The 21,175-nt window shown below is 36.1% G+C and overlaps 1 protein-coding gene across 3 annotated transcripts in view; it reads left to right on the top strand.

Annotated features, from left to right (window-relative positions):
• Positions 1 to 6,372, top strand: part of Ano5 (anoctamin 5) — a 112,727-nt gene extending 106,355 nt beyond the window's left edge. For all 3 annotated transcript variants that reach the window (XM_058576900.1, XM_046438269.2, XM_046438268.2), the window contains one exon: positions 2,515 to 6,372. In XM_058576900.1, the coding sequence (XP_058432883.1) occupies positions 2,515 to 2,736 (222 nt within the window). In that variant the 3' untranslated portion in view covers positions 2,737 to 6,372. The remainder of the gene's footprint in view (positions 1 to 2,514) is intronic.
• Positions 6,373 to 21,175: the final 14,803 nt, after the last annotated feature.

Here is a 21,175-nt window from a genome sequence, read left to right as displayed (position 1 = left end):
ATATCCAGCAAGCCAGTCTCTCCAGTCTCACATATCTCTCACCATTCATTATATTATGGATCCTCTTTTGTGGAATATCTAATATATTTACAGAGACAAGACATGCATGAAAAGATAACCAATACAGAGGGAGTATTTGACGTGTTACAAATCCTAAGTTTGATTGCTACAAATCATAAGGAAGGCCATTAAGGGAGAAGGAAAACAAAGTTTGGCACCTTTTTACCCTGCAGAAAATCCCAAAATAAACAATGCTGACACATGGACATTCAATTCCATTCAGGTTCTTTTGAATTTGTTTTTATTATCATCAAGGTTATACATGGAAGTTTAAAAATGAAATAGTTTGACATGGCCATAAAGGAGCCTTCTCATGCATTTCTCCTCATCCTCATCTTAATCTCCAAAGGCAAATATTTTAGCTTCTTAAACCCACTTTTCTGATATCATACCTCTGGCAAAACAACATCCCTATGCAAAGAGTTTTGAATAAGAAATTGTAGATTAGTGACAATAGTCAAGTTCTATAAATTGTGACTTTAGAAATAATAGTCACATCTGCTTCATGGATTATATTCTGAACACATTGATTTTACTGTAATTTTGTTTTCCCTCTTTCATACTCTATTTTTCCCTCCCCACTTAGTTCTTCATTAATTTATTACTCTTTTATTTCTACATTTCTCATCAGAAGTTAAGATCACCTTTCTATCCAGTAAATGGTATTGGGAATCTTTTTTGGTTTGCTAGTTTAATTTGTTGAAGCACATCTTCCAGTAACTTTCTCAGTTTGGGATGGTCAACTTTTGATATCTTGAATATTCCAAAAAGGCTTTTTGTTCCCAAATGATTATTTGTTACAGAATTCAAGATTGAAAGTTATGTTCCTTATGTATTCTTGAAATGTTTTAAGACTTTTCTTCATCTTTCAGCTTTCAGGGTTGTTTTGAAATTAAATGCCATTCTTATTTCCTACTCTTTGTTTATGTATCCTTTGAAGCTCAATAAGCTTTAGAAATTTTCTCAGTAACCCCTACTTCTGTAATTTTTTTTAACAGTTCCTCACTATTTAACAACATAGTCATTGTGGACACTTAGATCTGAAAACATACTTACCTCTCAAGTTGAGAGCATTTACTTGTATCATTTCCTTAATAATTGTTTCTTTTTGCTGTTGTTGTTGTACCTCTCTGTTTCTAATTTATTATTCAGGTAAATAATTCATATTTTCAAATTCTAATAACCATTTATTTTCTCTTTTATAATGTGATAGATTGATACCTTTGTTTTTTATTCTACTATTCTTTTGCTCCTTTTGCTTTTAGTTCCTGTTTGTATTTTTTTCTCTTTTTCTTTCACGTTAGAGACTTACCTAGTTGGTAGTTTTGCTCATGCTTAAGAAAGAGGCAATTAAAAGGTGATTCTAAACTTTATAAGCCTACAGTTGGATTGCACTTGAGAGATTTCACTGTAGAGTGTAAAGGGAGTAAACCAAAAATTTCATTGGAAAACCACAAAATTTTGGTAAATGCAGTTGTACTTTCATCAGTGGGTTATTTTACCCATGGGGAAAAATCCTCCAACTTCTTGTTCATGGAGAATTTCATGGTTGCCTGTGTACTGAGAGCTGAGCAAGGCAAGTGAACCTGGGGTCTCTTAGTGTATTATTCTGCACTTCCTTTTTATAAACTTTTGTTTTCAGTATGTACCACAATGCCATCCTTGGCTATGTCGATGTCTCTAAATCCACAGCTGTCTTGTGTAAAAGTGAACTGTTCAGCTGCTACATGGGTGGAGTATGGAGAGAGAGAGAGAGAGAGAGAGAGAGAGAGAGGGTCTGAATGTTCTGTTGGCATCTTGCAAAAATTTTTGATTTTTTTTTTTTGTACCAGGATGGAAGCCAAGGGTGCTTTACCAGTAAGCCACAATCCCAGCCCTTTTTATACTTTATTTAGAGACAGGTTCTCACTGATTTGATTTAGGAACTCACTGAATTGCTGAGGTTGGTTCTAAACTGGTGATCCTCCTGCCTCAGCCTACTAATCCGCTGGGATTACAGGCTTGAATCAGTGCTCCCAGCTTTAATTAATACCCTTGTTTTCAAGTTCAACCTATATAATGATTTCTTTCCTGAACTTTTCTGAAGATCTAAAACAAAATTGTTTGTGTCTTTTCAGTTTCCACTCTCAACCACCACATCACCAAGTTTAAATGCTTCCTTTATACTTGAAATTAATTTTTTCACAAATATTTTACTAGCTCATCAGGAAGAAATAGAAATAAAATGTATATTCAGTAATTAAACTCGATTGAATTTTCTCTAATTATGTATTTAAATTATATACTTGTTAAATGCCAGTGTATGGATGATGATAGTAGGACAGGGTTCTTGGTAGCCCAAGAACTTCAAGCTTCATGCATTTCATTGAATGAGTGAGATTATTTATAAGGATTTCCCGCCAGATGGTTAACAATTCTAACAGTATCTTTGTTTTCCCTTTATATTTTTTCTAGCACATTGTGTTCTTGGTTAAATTTTTGTTGGCCTGGATGATTCCTGATGTTCCAAAAGATGTTGAGGAGAGACTCAAACGAGAAAAGTTAATGACTGTCAAGATTCTCCATGACTTTGAGCTCAAGAAATTAAAAGAGAACTTGGGAATTAATTCAGATCTATTTTCCAAGCAAGTCATGATGGAAGAAAGCAAAGTACAGCTGGCTAAATCAACAATCTAATCAGCATAATGAAAAAGCAGCTGGTTGCCTGTCTCACTCCAATTTTTTTCTCTGGGTTTAGGGCCAGAGGCCAAAAGCCATGTGTCAATTTTACTCCTTTTTTTTTTTAACTCAATTTTATATACTTTCATAAGAGGCCAACTTTGTGATATTGTTCACATAATCCTCTGGTCCCTTCCCAGATATTGTTTTCTAGGGTCCTATAAATGATTGTTGAAAGCACATGTAGAATCAGATTATGGGAAATCATGGTGTTTTGCAGTTCAGAATGAAACACTGAACTGGGGCTGTCCCTTCTCCTTGCAGTGCATCTGCACATTTTTATGGTCTTCTTTTGGGTTGCTTATATCTCCTCCCCATCAAGAAAAATGTTACATAAAGAAAGGGAGCAGAGAGACCTCCTGAGTCACATAAATCCTGCCATTTTAAAATCTGCAAGTGAAACACCAAAATCAGATGACATAATAAAACTAGCAGGAGTTTGTTCCTGAAATTGTCCAATAAAAGTTAAACTCCATCATACTCCCAGATACTTCTTCCAGGCAAATGCAGAATTCATTTTTTTTCTAAAGACTAAATGTTTGAGTTTCAACAGAGACTAACAACAAGTTACTTAATGATAATACTTTGGTAACTATAATTTCTAGACTGTAGATTGTCTTATCTGGAAAACCACATTACAAAGTTGTTAGGTCTTCAAGTGAGTGAAAGGTATTGGAGAAAGTTACCTGTGTTTTCTTAGCAGTTAAAGAATGCATATTTATGTATTCACTTCAATCTAGAAAATTGTTAAAGTTTTTTAAATTACTTTTCTTCTGGAATGCCTGTTTTGCATCATGAAGCCTTTTTGAACACAAGTTATTTGTATAAGCTAAGTAAAGTTATTTATGAAATGCGGTCTATTTGCTTAAAGGAGTTTTAACTCTTAATAAGTTTACAGCATTTTCATATCGGTGTATCACTGTACACAATGCCCAGTGCCTTGTTCCTATGCCTTTGACACATGAGAGATCATATTATTGGCTGTTGATTTGACACAATTTATCAAATATAAACTTATCTTAGAGAAATGACCAAAAAGTTTAACACCAAGGGAAAAATCAACAAAGTAAAAATAATGTGATGGACTTGATAGTCAAGTGAACAATATTTGTCAAATTATTCCTCTCAAATTTAGACCTGTGTACATGTACAACAATTTTAGCTCTTATTCTGTTTAACAAAGTATTATATTTGTGTGTTACAACTAGAGAGAAAGAGAGATGCAGTCTAATTATATACCATATGATTCTCTAGTTTCAAATTACAGGTCAGTTCCAAAGGAATAGTGTTTATCACACACAAAGAAACTGTATCACAAGATTTTTTAAAGTAGTATTTCTTAATCTAATGTAAATGAATTTTATAGCATTGCTAATATTAAATATATGACAGATGAACAATATTAACTACTGATTAATATTAAGCATTTAAAACTGGGGATTATGCATTCTATAAAACTGTAAGGCCATTACCCCAGTATTGGAAGAACCAATTTGTCATCCACTGGGCATATTTCATGAACATTTTTGGGTAACTTGAACTCATAATTGAAAGATGATTATATATGTGGAGGAGATATATTTCATGCTTGAGAAAACCAGTCAGGGTTACCATGAAATAAGCCCCAGACACAATAATATTATTACCTTGTCAAATCAAACTGCATTATTACAGTGAACATTGTACACAAGTTCATATTGTTTCCTTCCTGGGTGCTGATGAAAATAAGGAAGAGCATGGACTTTAATTTCTTGGATATACAATTTTATTATTTTATTTTTATGGCTTGAAGTATTTAGAAGAGCGAGATAGTAAGATAAAGACAAATTTAACTCATAAAGTTACCTGTCCACTACAGCTTTAAAACAAATGTACCCAAGTGTTGGGTTAATAGAGAATATACGAATAAACCAGCAAAAGAAGAAATTGTTTTTAAGATAATTAATTCTTATGATTGATGGTACTTTCCTTTTAAAATATATTGATATATTCTTTGTATTCACCTTGTGATTTCTTACTGAGAAGTTTCTTCTTGTTTTAGAGATTTTAAAATTAAATATTGGTATCACTTTCCTCATAGTTTGCAAATGAAAATCAGAAGCCAAATGTATTCAAATATTTGTTTCATCTAACCAAATCCATTGGTTTTTATTGGAGGGCTGGATTAAGAGCACCTGAACACCAAGTATAACTTCATGGTGATCAGCATTCGAGTTGTTTTTGTCCCTTAATCAAATTGAGGTCACTTTTTCTTTTCAGAAATGTTCCAGGGAACATTTGAGATCTTATGTGAAATAAAATGTTTCAGCCAAAAAAAGAAAACAATAACACATAACTCTTTTCAAATGTTCTCTGTCATTCTTACCTTCATCAATTTTTATTTGCATACAAGAAACAGAATCCTTTAAAATATTTATTTTAGATGAATCTATCAAAAAGGAAGAGTCCTAATTAAATGCTCTCTTAAGTTTACTACATCTCATGGATGTTCCTGGCTTTAACATTCTTCTTTTAAGCCAAACTATTAAGCAAGTTCTCCAGAGAAGATGAGGAAAAAGAAGCAGAGCAATGGAGGAGGAAGAAGGAAGTATTTATTCCTTTGGATCCTGCTTGTGTTCCTTTAGGAGAGAGAGGTACTGTGCAGATGCATGGCCACTGTGGGTGGAAAGAAGCACCTCTCTCCCATGTCATCTTATAAAAGTCGGAGAAAAACTAGAGAAACTTCAAGGAGACAACTATTATGTGTCAAAAGTAAAAGTTGGTTCCAAAATAATGCCAGGCCCTATGAGAGTAGCTATGGATCTCTGGGAACTTACTCCCTTTGAGAGTGAGGAATTTATACTGCCCATTCATAAAGGCAATCTATTGTTTTAAAAGAACCTCTCAGGCTGGTCATGGTGGCACACACCTGAAATACCAGTAGCTCTGGAGACTGAGGCATGAGGATGGCAAGTCCAAAGCCAGCCTCAGCAACTTAGTGAGGCCCTAAGTAATTTTACAAGACCCTGTTTAAAATAACAAAAAGGTCTGGGGATGTGGCTTGGTAGTTGAGAGCCCCTGGGTTCAATCTTCGGTACCAAAAAAAGAAAGAAAGAAAATAGAACCTGTCTCATCTGTGTTTTGTGTCAGGAATAGGGAATAGCTCTTATGTAATTGAAGATTATAAAGGAATGGCCTTACCAGAAGACCATTGGTTGGACTGGAAGTATGCCATGAAGAATCCTGTGACTATTGTGTTGCTCTTTTTCTAGACACATTTTTTACTGTTCAATTTTCTGTGTAATGATTTTTAAGTATAACTATTCCAGCATTATGTAAAAATTGATAAGAATGTTCAAAAGTAACATGTAGTGTGGCTTAATTTGTGTGAGATGCATGCTTCCAGTCCCCAAAAATGTTTGACTAGATTTCTCTGTTTGTGTGAGGTTGTATGCCCTGGAACTAATCCATAAAATAAGTGCTCCTTTTTGTTTTCTCTCTTTCTTTTTTCAGGAAGAGGATACACATGTATGTAAAAAATTTCTCTTAAGTAATATGTACATAAATTTCAAGAGACTTAAACTTGCTCAGTGAATAAAGTGATATTAAAATAAACTTTTGACATAATCTTAAATTTATTTTTCAAGTAAAACTCAGATATAGTTTTTCTGAGTTTGAGTGCTTTTAAGAGAGATTTTTGACTCATGTTGTTGTTTAGAGATATTTAAATGCACACATACATCATGGTTCATTCAGGAAATACATTTTTTACTCACACAGAGAGCAGATCCTTTAAGTAAGAAGCTAGAAGGTCTAGAAAAAAGGGAGAATGTGGTAGTTCCTATTTCGCTGTCTCTTCAGTTTTTCTACTTTGGAAAATGATAAAGATGAACAGAAAGATCCACAAGGAAAAATAATGTGTTGAAATACTTTCCATTTTTTTTTCAGTCTCATTTGTTTCCCAGAAAGAAGTCCCCAACGACTTCCATTGGAAGTATCTGAACTACTTACTACTTGTTGGAAATGCAGACTTCCTAGGCCCTATCCCAGATCTCTAGATGCAGAGTCACTGAGAAAGGAGATTTTTAAAAATCTGTAAACTCTCAGGCATTGTCTCACACGTGAGTTTTGGGGGACACCTAATATCTAAACCATAATAATATTGTAGGGTAGAAAAGGAATTTTTATTAACAAAAGTGACCTTTTGTAATTGTAAAAGACTGGGGAGTAATAATGGTCTAGAAAAAAGATCAGGAAAAATCTGACAAGGCATTATTCATCTCTCCTGAAACACTGTCATGGGAGAACAACTTGGAGCTTGCAGGGTCAACTAGTGCTGAAGAGGAACTGGGAAAGAGAGCTCCTGAGGTCCATGGGAAGGAATATTTCTGTGTAGGTGCTGCTGCTTTGAATCTGCAGCCAAGTTTGACTCATGGCCCTGGGACCAACTGCTGATCAGGAAGTGCAGGATATAGAGAGGAAAGGAGAATGGAGACAGGCTAGAGCCCTCTGGACACCTTTCCATGTGTCTTTAACATGTTGATACTCAAAGACCTTCTGGAAAAAAAATGGCTCTTGCTTGATTTCTGTCTGCCTCTTTGGCTAAGACTATCTGACATCGTATAAGGCAACAAATTCATGAAAATAAAACTCCAGCTTCACTAATTTGACATAGTACATACTGCCATGGAGACCAAAAATTAAAATTAGAAAGTTTAATTGGCCAATTAAACTGTATGATTAGCAAAATAGGTTTAATTTACCTTCTTAAATTAATAACTGAAGAATAGAATTTTCCTTCTTTTCAATCACAAACATTTAAAAAATCTGATCAAATACCAGATCATAAAAAAAGCCAAAACCAATAAATTTTAAAAGACAGAAATCAACCAGATAGGTTTATTTGCACACAGTAAAATGAAATTAGAAGAGATAATTAAAATATAACTAGGAAAATTATATGATAAATTTTTGAAATACCTTGCATCAAAAGAGAAAGTGAACTGGAATTTAGAAGAAAAATTAATTATGTGGTCCCAAAAATACTGTATAGTTTAATTTTTGTTTGATATATTAGTTATAAGTGGTGGGTAGTTTTTAGGGGAAATGTGTACTATTTAACTAGCCAATTCATAAAGATAAAAAACAAGCTAAGCCTGTAACAAAGAGAATAGTATATAAACAAATAATTAAAAGGAAGGAAAACCTCTTAATTGGAGAAATTCAGGCAAAGTATACACAAAATATTATTCTTAATGGGAACATATTAGACTATCCCTTTATAATCCACAATACAAAGTCACACTTTCAGCAATAATAGCCTGGATTTTGTTTAGACTATTATAATCCTGATAAAAAGTTGAAAATTTACATAAAATACTTTAAAAATTTATTGAAAGCACTGGAAAAATATAAAGAGGCCTGTTAGAACAAATAACTAGGAGGAGAGGGAAAAGTAGAGAGAGAAGTGGGCCTGCTGTGTGGTAATTTTTCTATTTGAGGAAATTAGAGATCCAAACATAAAAATGATAGTTGAAAAGAACCAAAGTTCAGTTGAGTTTTCAACAGATTTAGTGCCTGGGGAAAATATTTGTTTGGGATCTATTAAGAACAAGAAGCCCTGTTAAAATCCCAGCACTATCTGTTGGAATATTCCATATATAAGGACACAGAAAGTTTAAGAGAAAGAATGGATAAAGAGATATTTCTTGCAAACACTGAAATAAAGTATATCTATATTAATAGCAAACAACGTAGATTGTGATGAAATGCTAGAGAATGAGCTATTCTATGATATTAAAAAGATACTTCCAAGAATATATAACTATTCTAAATATGTATTCATCTAATGACAAGTAGGAAAAAATATAAAAGAAATGTTGACAAAGGGATAGTAAGCCCACAACTTTGGAAATGTTATCATTCTTTTAGTGATGAATGGGCCAAACTGGTGCCGGGATGGGGTAGTGTGGAGGTTATGCAATTAAGACACAGAACACTTGAATAATGCAATCAACTTGATCACTAGTATTATATCTCATAATTGCAACACAAACATTCTTTTCAACATTCATAGGATGTTTTTCAAAAGGGAGCATATTGTGGGCAGTAAAGCAGAGAAAATTAATCTCAGATGACTAAAACCATTCAGAAAATTTTCTGAACGTAGTGAACTCACCTCGAACACAATAACAGATAATTAGACAATCAACAAAATGTTTGGAAATTAAGCAATAGACATAGTTCTCAGTATCATATGGATCAGAGAGGAAATTTCAATAAATATTGGAAAATGTGAAAAAAATAAATACTAACATTTCAAAGTTTGTGAGAAACAGCTAAATCACTGTTCTGAGGGGAAATAGCTAGAGATCTTAATGCACATATTAGTAAAATAGGAATTATGAAGTACAGTAAAGCTTATGCCTCAAACATGTAAAGGGAAAATGAACAAAATAAATCCAAAAACTAGAGAAAAAATAATGTTGTTTGAAATCACTGAAATGGAAAGCAAACTTACATGGAGAAAAGTAACAAGTATGAAGCTTAATTCTTCCAAATGATTAAAAAATTGATACACATCTAGCAAGAAACAATCAAGAAGAGAGAGAAATAATAAATTGCTAAAACCTAGAGAATATGGGCTAGGCTAAACAGTAACTATTAATGCAATAGTATTAAATTTGACTTTTTTAAAATTAGAAAGTTCTGTTTAAGAAAACTTTGTAAGACTATGAAAATATATGCCTTTAACAGATAAAGAGAAGATATTTCCACAGGAAAAGACGCATATCCAGAATATATAAAGTTCTATAAATTTATGAAAAAGTCAACAGCTCAATGTTTCAAATTTAAATCTGTCTGAATGAATATGAATTTATACTTAAGATAATCTGTTATTTAAAAAAAAGCCAAGTGCAACATAAGTTTTATAGCACGCTATATTTCCTGTAAAAAATAATTGCGTAAGGAAGGAAGAAGATGGTGGAACAAAGGTAGGCAGCATTTTTTTAATATTTATTTTTTAGGTGTAGATGGACACAACACAATGCCTTTATTTTTATGTTTTGCTGAGAATCAAATCCGGGCCCCCCCTCCCCCCACGCTAGGCAAGCTCTCTACCGCTGAGCCACAATCCCAGCCCCTAGGCAGCATTTTTAACCCTCTAGAAAAGAAGCAGTAAAAGAGCTGACTGGAGAGGTGGCGAGAAACTGATGTGACTCCATTTTTAAAAATAAATAAATAACAGCAGCTTCTACCTCAAGGCCTGTCCTAAGGAAGGGGACGTGACCCTTATCCTTGGAAAAACCCTCAGAGCACTCTTAAACACATACCCACCCTGTTGAGTTGTTTGTCTACAAATAACAGGAGAGATCTGGGGTGCCAGGTGTCCCTGACTCACCCCCTAGCAACCTCAATCAACATGAGACAGGGAAAGTACCTAGGATGCCAGATGACCCCCCAGTAGTTTATGGTGGTTGATAACATGCTAAGAAACCATGTAGTTTAGCACGTACACCCCCTTGTGGCTTAAACCAATCAGTTCAAAGGAATCCCCTTCTTGTACTAACCAATCACCCTTACCCAACTTGTTCCTCCCAGTGAATGTGCTAGTCAATGTTAAAAGTGGTTGTTTGATTTTCCTGCAGTATGGAATGATTTGCTGTGTGATGTTATGTTGCATAGAGTATCCCCCCCAAAACCTATAAAATCTCACTGAACAAAGGACCGGGACTCACTCCCTGGGGCCGCTGTGTCGGGAATGGTTGTGAGTCCAGGCTCGAGCTTGCAATAAAGACTCTTGTGTGATTGCATTGGATTCAGCTCCTGGAGGTCTATTGGGGTCCCAAGAATCTGGCATTACAATGGATGACAGTACATACTCTAAAACTCAATATTGGACAGCTTGAGACTTGCAGGGACTTGAAGATTGGTCACTGAAGCATAATAAGGACAAAATCCTTACCCCTGAACCAGGACCAACATGGATTTAGGAGGGAGGGGTAACAAAGAGAGAAACAGGGAGAGGAAAAAGCACATAAGCTTACTTACTTGACAACAGAGAGAAAGAAAAGCAAACCAAGTTAAAACATGATAAAATCAGTGAAGAACAGCAAACTCAGTGAAGGAGATGGAGCTGTTTAACCCAAATTGTGAGCTAAAAGCCAGGCCCGACATGGCAGTCACAGCTAGCAGCCTCTCTAGGAGAAATGAAATCGATACATCTACTCTCTACCTTAAGATAACAACAAATATAACCAGAGGGAACACTTGTGAAACAGGATGTCTCAATAATTCGTCTACAAGGAATTTGTACAGGGATCACTGCCAGCTGAAAGTAACTGACACTCTCTCCCTTCCACCATGGACAAGGGAAGTAGGGCAGGATGGAGAAAACCTGAGAGCTAATCCTCCCAGGGAGTGCTAGCACTGACCCAACACTTAACACAGCCTCTGCAGGAGCTCAGGCAAAGATGGGAGTGGATGGACGTGATTCACAGCCACAGGCAGTGAGAGCCCAGACCCAGGTGAGCCAATGGTCTTCATCCCAGGTACTTGAGGGAAACATGCCTGTGATTCACAACCTCAGGCAGTAAGCTCAGACAAAAGTGGGCCAAGTTTCTATTCCAGCCAGCAGAGGAAAGGGGCACCCATGATTCACAGCTGCTGACAGTGAAGCCTCAGATGCAAACAGTCATTAGACTCTATGATAGTTTAAACAAGACCCTATGGAGGGGAACGAGTGTATAGCATCCTGCAGCAATCACTGTAACTGACATCCCTCAGGCCTGCATCCTGTGCACCTGCACCCAATAGAAAAAAAAAAAAAACCACAAAACACAAAACAGCACCCTCCAAACATGCAGCCCCAGGCACCTGAGATGACCAATAAGAACCTTAGCCCCTCTTTTCTTTCTTACATTACCTCAAATACCCCCATCAAATTTTGTCTTTTTTTCTCTTGGATTTACATTATTCGTTTCTACCATTTTAAATATTCCTTCTATGACTTTTTTCTTTTCTTCTTTTGTCCAATTTTTCTCCACCTCTTCTTTATCCTTACAAAATGTAATAGTAATTTTAATATCTTTAATAATTAATTTCTTAACCTATTCCAAAACATTACTACAATTTTATATCTGGATTAGAGGAAGCATGGAGAACATTATTGACAAGTTTTTTTTAATCATTCCAAAAGATGATTACTATGAAACTTTGCTCTGAAGTGGTTATAGTAAATAGGGTTTAAAGTCTTCTCTCAAAATTTGTGTTGACACTGGGAACAGCAGAGAAAACATGCTGAGTGAAAGTACCAATACTTCAATATTCGCCCAGCCCAGAGCTCTTAAAGGAACCAAGCTCAATAAACAGTCCCTTGCATAAAAGTAGAGTCATTAATCATCCCAATAGACATATGAGCAATATGAAAAAGTAAGGAAACGAACATCCCAAACAATTAGCAACACTTCAACAACTGATTCCATTGACACCACAGTGGAGAAAATGTCAGATGAAGAATTTAGAAAATTCATAGTTAAAATGTTCAATGGGTTAAAAGAAGGTGTAAGAAATGATTACTCAGCCTTAAAGAAGAATGAAATTATGGCATTTGCTGCTAAATGGATGGAACTTGAGAATATTATGCTAAGCAAAATAAGCCAGTCCCAAAGAAACAAAGGCCAAATGTTTTCTCTGCTATGTGGATGCTAATTGAAAATAAGTGGGGAGGAGGCTAGGAAAGAATGGAGGTCCTTTTGTACTTTGAATTAGACAGAGAGGAGTGATGAGAGGGGACGGATATGGGAGTAGGAAGATAGTAGAATGAATCAGACATTATTACTCTGTGTGCATATATGATTACACAACCAATGTAATGCTACATCATGTACAACCAGAAGAATGAGGAGTTATACTCCATTTATGTATGATGTGTCAAAATGCATTCTATTGTTATATATAACTAATTAGAAAAAATTCTTAAAAAGATATAAGAAATGAACTTAGAAAATATAGGAAGTTTAAAATCATTTCAATAATGACATAGAGATTCTGGAAAAGAATAAAATGAAAATCCTCGAAGAGAAAGACTCAATAAATCAAATTAAAAGTTAAATGGAAAGTATCACCAATAGATGACAGAACTATGAAAACAGATTCTCAGGACTTGAAGACAAAGTACACAATCATGAAAATAAAGTCAAGAATAAAGAAAAGCTCAAGAGACTGTGTCCAAAATATTCAAGAAATCTGAAATAACATATACAGACCAAATCTAGGAATCATTTATGTAAAGAAGTCTCCAAAAAACAAACTAAAGGAATGCAATGCACAATCTTTTATTTATTTATTTATTTTCTGTATTGAAGCCAGTGGTTCTTAGCCACTGAGCCACATCCAACATACCCAACCCATTTTATTTTCTATTATGAGACAGAGTCTCACTTAGTTGTTCAGGACCTCACTAATTTGCTGAGGCTGGATTTGAACTTTCAATCATCCATCCTGGCTTATTCTCCCAAGACACTGGGATTATAGATGTGTGCCACCACACCAGCACAATCTTTTGAGTGAAATAATACCAAATTTTTTCGTGTCTTAGGAACAAGATGGTAATCCAAATACAAGAGTCATATAGAACCTCAAATAGAACACATCAAAAAGTTCCTCTCCAAGCCACATTATAATTAAAATGTGTAGTATACAGAATAATAATAGAATTTGAAAGCCACAAGAGAAAAATGGCAGGTCACATTTAGTCAGATTCCAAACTGGTTTCTCAACCCAGACCCTAAAACCTAGGGGTGCTTGCAAAAATACATACCAAGCCCTGAAATAAAACAAGTGTAAACCAAGATTACTATATCCAGCAAAACTACCCTTCAGAAAGGAAGACGAAATAAAAGTCTTCCATGATAATCAGAAACTAAAAAGAATACAAAACCACTAAGCCTGTACTACAGAGCATAATCAATGGAATATTTCATGCAGAAAAAAAGGAAAAATAAGCATGAACATCAGCATAGGAATGAATTATACTAGAAAAAAATATTCAATTAAAGGAGAATCAAGTCAAGTGATTGCACTTTTAACTAACTATATAATTTCAGGCACATAAATCATCTACTATTTTATCAGGAGAAATGAGAAAAAAAGAAATCAACATGGTAGAAAATAAAAATCATATCTCTATAATAATATTGAATGTAAATAGTCTTAACTCTTTAACCAAAAGATATAGATAGATTGACAGAAGGAATTGAGATCAAGACCCAACCATATGTTGTTTACAAGAAACCTTCTTATAGGCATATATATCCACATACTGATGGTGAAAGGATGGAAAAAGATATACCATGCAAATGGAATCCAAAAGCATGCAGGGTTAGCTACTCTCATAACAGACAAAGTAGACTATATGCCCAAATTAATCAGAAGAGATTAAGATGGTCACTTTATGCTAGTTAAAAGAATCAAACCAACAAGATATAATGGTTATAAATATTTATGCCCCAAACAATATACATAAAAACAAACCCTACACAATATAAAGAATCAGTAGACCACAATAGAGTAATACTGGGTGATTTGAACTCACCTCTCTATCAGATAGGTCACAGATATTAAGTAAGTAAAGACTCTTCAGAACTTAAAAACACTACTAATCAAATAGACCTCATAGAGATCTATGGAATATTTCATCCATTGGCAACTGAATTGATTCTCTTCTCATAGCACTTGGAACTTTCTCTAAACTAGATCATATTTTAGGTCCCAAAGAAAATCTTAGAGAACACACACACAAAGAGATAATTCCTTGATTGTGAACCATTATAACAATATGAAGATTAAATACTACACTTTTATTTTTGGTACTGGGGATTGAACCCAGGGGTGCTTAAAACTGACCACATCACAAGTTCTTTTTGATTTTTATTTTGAGACAGGATTTAAACTAAGCTGTCTGGGGCCTCACTAAGTTGCTGAGTCTGGCCCTGAACTTGTGATTTACCTGCTTCAGTCTCATAAATTGCTGGAATTTCAGATGCCAGCTCAAATAATATACATTTGAATTATGAATGAAGCAAAGAGGAAATCAGGAGAGGAAGAAAAATTCTTAGAAATAAACAAAAACAGAGAAATAAAACTTTTCAGAATATGAAGGCAGTTGAAGGCAATATGAAGGTAGTTGTCAGAGGAAAGTATATAAGCACAGAACTCCTACGTTAAAAAAGGAGAGAGAGATATACCAAATAAGTAATCTAGTATTATAACTCAAGGCCTCAGAAAATGATAAACTAAGGAATGAGAGACCACAATAATTGTTATATGTAGGGAGCCACTCCAAGTGCATGCACGTTTAAGTCCTGATACACCACTGGGATCTGAAAGATCACCATAGTCTGGGGCAGTAGTGCCATGACTTGGGCTTTTCCCTTGCTGGCATAACAAGATGTGGCCTAGGAGTAGGGTGGAACCCAGAGGAATTGAGCTCACCTATTCATTTGTAATGCTACCCCTTTGCCCTTTTGGGGATAGAATGTTCCATGGAACCTCCCCTTGTGTGTTCCCTATATAAGAATAAAGAATTACAATGCTCTCTCTTTTTCCAAGGACCCTTTTTTTTTTTTTTTTTTTTTTAATTTTTTATTGTGGGTTGTTCAAAACATTACAAATTTCTTGACATATCATATTCCACACTTTGATTCTAGTGGGTTATGAACTCCCACCTTCACCCCATACACAGATTGCAGATTCACATCAGTTACACATCCATTGATTTACAAATTGCCATACTAGTGTCTGTTGTGCTCCGCTGCCTTTCCCATCATCCACCCTCCCCCCTCCCCACCTCTCCCCTCCCCTCCCCTCCCCTCCTCTCTCTCTACCCCCTCCACTGTATAACCCTGAGGGTCTCCTTCCATTACCGTGCAATTTACCTTCTCTCTCCCTTTCCCTCCCACCTATAATCCCTGTTAAATGTTAATCTTCTTCTCCTGTTCTTCGTCCCTACTCTGTTCTTAGTTACTTTCCTTATATCAAAGAAGACATTTGGCATTTGTTTTTTAGGGATTGGCTAGCTTCACTTAGCATAATCTGCTCTAATGCCATCCATTTCCCTGTAAATTCTATGATTTTGTCATTTTTTAATGCAGAGTAATACTCCATTGTGTATAAATGCCACATTTTTTTTTATCCATTCGTCTATTGAAGGGCATCTAGGTTGGTTCCACAGTCTTGCTATTGTGAACTGTGCTGCTATGAACATCGATGTAGCAGTGTCCCTGTAGCATGCTCTTTTTAGGTCTTTAGGGAATAGACCAAGAAGGGGAATAGCTGGGTCAAATGGTGGCTCCATTCCCAGCTTTCCAAGAAATCTCCATACTGCTTTCCAAATTGGCTGCACCAATCTGCAGTCCCACCAGCAATGTACAAGTGTACCCTTTTCCCCACATCCTCGCCAGCACTTGTTGTTGTTTGACTTCATAATGGCTGCCAATCTTACTGGAGTGAGATGGTATCTTAGGGTGGTTTTGATTTGCATTTCTCTGACAGCTAGAGATGTTGAGCATTTTTTCATGTACTTGTTGATTGACTGTATGTCCTCCTCTAAGAAGTGTCTGTTCAGGTCCTTGGCCCATTTGTTGATTGGGTTGTTTGTTCTCTTATTGTCTAATTTTTTGAGTTCTTTGTATACTCTGGATATTAGGGCTCTATCTGAAGTGTGAGGAGTAAAGATTTGTTCCCAGGATGTAGGCTCCCTATTTACCTCTCTTATTGTTTCTTTTGCTGAGAAAAAACTTCTTAGTTTGAGTAAGTCCCATTTGTTGATTCTAGTTATTAACTTTTGTGCTATGGGTGTCCTATTGAGGAATTTGGAGCCCGACCCCACCGACTGTAGATCGTAGCCAACTTTTTCTTCTATCAGACGGCGCGTCTCTGATTTGATATCAAGTTCCTTGATCCATTTTGAATTCACTTTTGTGCATGGCGAGAGAAAGGGATTCAGTTTCATTTTGTTGCATATGGATTTCCAGTTTTCCCAGCACCATTTGTTGAAGATGCTATCCTTCCTCCATTGCATGCTTTTAGCCCCTTTATCAAATATAAGATAGTTGTAGTTTTGTGGATTGGTTTCTGTGTCCTCTATTCTGTACCATTGGTCCACACGCCTGTTTTGGTACCAGTACCATGCTGTTTTTGTTACTATTGCTCTGTAGTATAGTTTGAAGTCTGGTATCGCTATACCGCCTGATTCACACTTCTTGCTTAGCATTGTTTTTGCTATTCTGGGTCTTTTATTTTTCCATATGAATTTCATGATTGCTTTCTCTATTTCTACAAGAAATGCCATTGGGATTTTGATTGGCATTGCATTAAACCTATAGAGAACTTTTGGTAATATCGCCATTTTGATGATGTTAGTTCTGCCTATCCATGAACAGGGTATATTTTTCCATCTTCTAAGATCTTCTTCTATTTCTCTCTTTAGGGTTCTGTAGTTTTCATTGTATAAGTCTTTCACCTCTTTTGTTAGGTTGATTCCCAAGTATTTTATTTTTTTTGAAGATATTTTGAATGGAGTGGTTGTCCTCATTTCCATTTCAGAGGATTTGTCGCTGATATACAGGAATGCCTTTGATTTATGCGTGTTGATTTTAAATCCTGCCACTTTGCTGAATTCATTTATTAGCTCTAATAGTTTCTTTGTAGAGCCTTTTGGGTCTGCTAGATATAGAATCATATCATCTGCAAATAGTGATAATTTAAGTTCTTCTTTTCCTATTTTTATGCCTTTAATTTCTTTCGTCTGTCTAATTGCTCTGGCCAGTGTTTCGAGAACTATGTTGAAGAGAAGTGGAGAGAGAGGGCATCCCTGTCTTGTTCCAGATTTTAGAGGGAATGCCTTCAGTTTTTCTCCATTCAGAATAATGCTAGCCTGAGGCTTAGCATAGATTGCTTTTACAATATTGAGGTATGTTCCTGTTATCCCTAGTTTTTCTAGAGTTTTGAACATAAAGGGATGCTGTACTTTGTCAAATGCTTTTTCCGCATCTATCGAGATGATCATATGGTTCTTATTTTTAAGTCTATTGATGTGGTGAATAACATTTATTGATTTCCGTATATTGAACCAGCCTTGCATCCCAGGGATGAATCCTACTTGATCATGGTGTACAATTTTTTTTATATGTTTTTGTATCCGATTCGCCAGAATTTTATTGAGGATTTTTGCATCTAGGTTCATTAGAGATATTGGTCTGTAGTTTTCTTTCTTTGAAGTGTCTTTGTCTGGTTTAGGTATCAGGGTGATGTTGGCCTCATAGAATGAATTTGGAAGTTCTCCCTCCTTTTCTATTTCCTGAAGTAGCTTGAAAAGTATTGGTATTAGTTCTTCTTTAAAGGTTTTGTAAAATTCTGCTGTATACCCATCAGGACCTGGGCTTTTCTTAGTTGGTAGTCTTTTGATGGTTTCTTCTATCTCCTCAATTGATATTGGTCTGTTTAGGTTTTCTATATCCTCCTGACTCAATCTGGGCAGATCATATGACTTAAGAAATTTATCTATGCCTTCACTATCTTCTAATTTATTGGAGTATAAGGATTCAAAATAGTTTTTGATTATCTTCTGTATTTCTGAAGTGTCTGTTGTGATATTGCCTTTTTCATCCCGTATGCTAGTAACTTGAGTTCTCTCTCTTCTTCTCTTCACTAGCATCGCTAAGGGTCTGTCGATTTTGTTTATTTTTTCAAAGAACCAACTTTTAGTTTTGTCAATTTTTTCAATTGTTTCTTTTGTTTCGATTTCATTAATTTCAGCTCTGATTTTAATTATTTCTTGCCTTCTACTTCTTTTGCTGTTGTTTTGCTCTTCATTTTCAAGGATTTTGAGATGAAGTATGAGATCATTTATTTGTTGGTTTTTTCTTTTTTTAAGGAATGAACTCCAAGCAATGAATTTTCCTCTTAGAACTGCTTTCAATGTGTCCCATAGATTCCGATATGTTGTGTCTGTGTTTTCATTTATCTCTAAGAATTTTTTAATTTCCTCCTTGATGTCTTCTATAACCCATTGATCATTCAGTAACCTATTGTTCATTCTCCAATTGATGTATGCTTTTTCCTTCCTTCTTTTATCGTTGATTTTCAGTTTCATTCCATTATGATCAGATAAGATGCATGGTAATATCTCTACTCCTTTATATTGTCTAAGAGTTGCCCTGTGACATAATATATGATCTATTTTTGAGAAGGATCCATGTGCTGCTGAGAAAAAAGTGTAACTGCTTGATGTTGGGTGGTATACTCTATATATGTCAATTAGGTCTAGGTTATTAATAGTGTTATTGAGTTCTATAGTTTCCTTATTCAACTTTTGTTTGGAAGATCTGTCCAGTGGCGAGAGAGGTGTGTTGAAGTCTCCCATGATTATGGTGTGGTGGTCTATTAGACTCTTGAACTTGAGAAGAGTTTGTTTGACGAACATAGCTGCACCATTGTTTGGGGCATAAATATTTATGATTGTTATGTCTTGTTGGTGTATGGTTCCCTTAAGCAGTATGTAGTGTCCCTCTTTATCTCTTTTGATTAACTTTGGCTTGAAATCTATTTTATTTGATATGAGTATGGACACGCCTGCTTGTTTCCGAAGTCCATATGAGTGATATGATTTTTCCCAACCTTTCACCTTCAGCCTATGTATGTCTTTTCCTATCAAATGCGTCTCCTGTAGGCAGCATATTGTTGGGTCTTGTTTTGTGATCCATTCTACTAGCCTGTGTCTCTTAATTGGTGAGTTTAAGCCATTAACATTTAGGGTTATTATTGAGATATGGGTTGTTCTTCCAGCCATATTTGTTTATTTCTGTTACTAAACATTGTTTGTTTTCCTCTTTGATTGTTTCCCCCCCCCCTTACTGTCCTACCTCCCACTGTTGGTTTTCATTGTTATTTTCCATTTCCTCTTCCTGTAATACTTTGGCTAGGATGTTTTGAAGAGATGGTTTTCTAGCTGCGAATTCTTTAAACTTTTGTTTATCGTGGAAGGTTTTAATTTCATTCTCCATCCTGAAGCTTAATTTCGCTGGATACACAATTCTTGGTTGGAACCCATTATCTTTCAGTGTTTGAAATATGTTATTCCAGGATCTTCTAGCTTTCAGAGTCTGTGTTGAAAGATCAGCTGTTATCCTGATTGGCTTGCCCCTAAATGTAATCTGCTTCCTTTCTCTTGTAGCTTTTAAAATTCTCTCCTTATTCTGTATGTTGGGCATCTTCATTATAATGTGTCTAGGTGTGGATCTCTTATGATTTTGCACATTCGGCGTCCTGTAGGCTTCTAGGATTTGGGATTCTGTCTCATTCTTCAAGTCTGGGAAGTTTTCTTGTATTATTTCATTGAATAGACTGCTCATTCCTTTGGTTTGGAGCTCTGTACCTTCCTGTATCCCAATGACTCTTAAGTTTGGTCTCTTAATGTTATCCCATATTTCTTGGATGTTCTGCTCATGGTTTCTTAACAGTCTTGCTGAGCTGTCTATGTTCTTTTCCAGTTGAAATACTTTATCTTCATTGTCTGATGTTCTATCTTCTAAGTGTTCTACTCTGTTGGTAGTATTCTCCATTGAGTTTTTAAGTTGGTTTATTGCTTCCTGCATTTCTAGGATTTCTGATTGCTTGTTTTTTATAACCTCTATCTCCCTGTATAGTTGATCCTTTGCTTCCTGGATTTGTTTGCGTAATTCGTTGTCGAAGTGATCTTTCATTGTCTGATTTTGCTGTTTAATGTCTTCCTTGATACTCCAGATCATCTGAAGCATGTATATCCTGAATTCTTTATCTGACATTCCATCTGCTGCAGCTGTTACCTCTTCTAAAGTTGCGTTGACCTGCATTGCTTGTGGTCCTTTCTTTCCTTGTCTTTTCATACTGCTTGCGTATCTTTCCTGCAGGTGCGGGCGGCGGCTCTGCTCTCTCCTTATTCCAATTGGGGTGTCGTGGCTACCACGCCGGCAGGTCACTGGGCCTGTTCTGGGAGCTGGTGGCGGCTCTGTTCTGCCCCTACTCCAATTGGGGTGACGTGTCTGTCGTACCAGCAGGCCACTGGGCCTGTCCTGCTGGTCGGTCGCAGATCTGCCCACCTTTCGGGCACGAGTGGAGGCTCTGCTTTGCCCCTACTCCAATTGGGGTGTCGTGACTACCCCGCCTGCAGGATGCTGGGTCTGTTCCTGGCAAGGGAGGTGACTCTGCTCTGTCACTACTCCAATTAGGGTGGTGTTTGTACCCCGCCGGCAGGCTCCTGGGCCTGATCCGCCGGTCTGTTGTAGGTCTGCCTACCTTGAAGGCGCGGGCGGCGGATCTGCCCTGCCCCTCCTACCACGCCTGCGGACCCCTGGGCCTGATCTGCAGGTTGATCACT

Source organism: Marmota monax, unplaced genomic scaffold, assembly GCF_021218885.2.
Source record: "Marmota monax isolate L192 unplaced genomic scaffold, Marmota_monax_Labrador192_F-V1.1 WCK01_AAM20220418_F8-fsc00061, whole genome shotgun sequence".
Taxonomy (NCBI): Eukaryota; Metazoa; Chordata; class Mammalia; order Rodentia; family Sciuridae; genus Marmota; species Marmota monax.
This window is presented reverse-complemented; position numbering and strand designations above follow the sequence as displayed.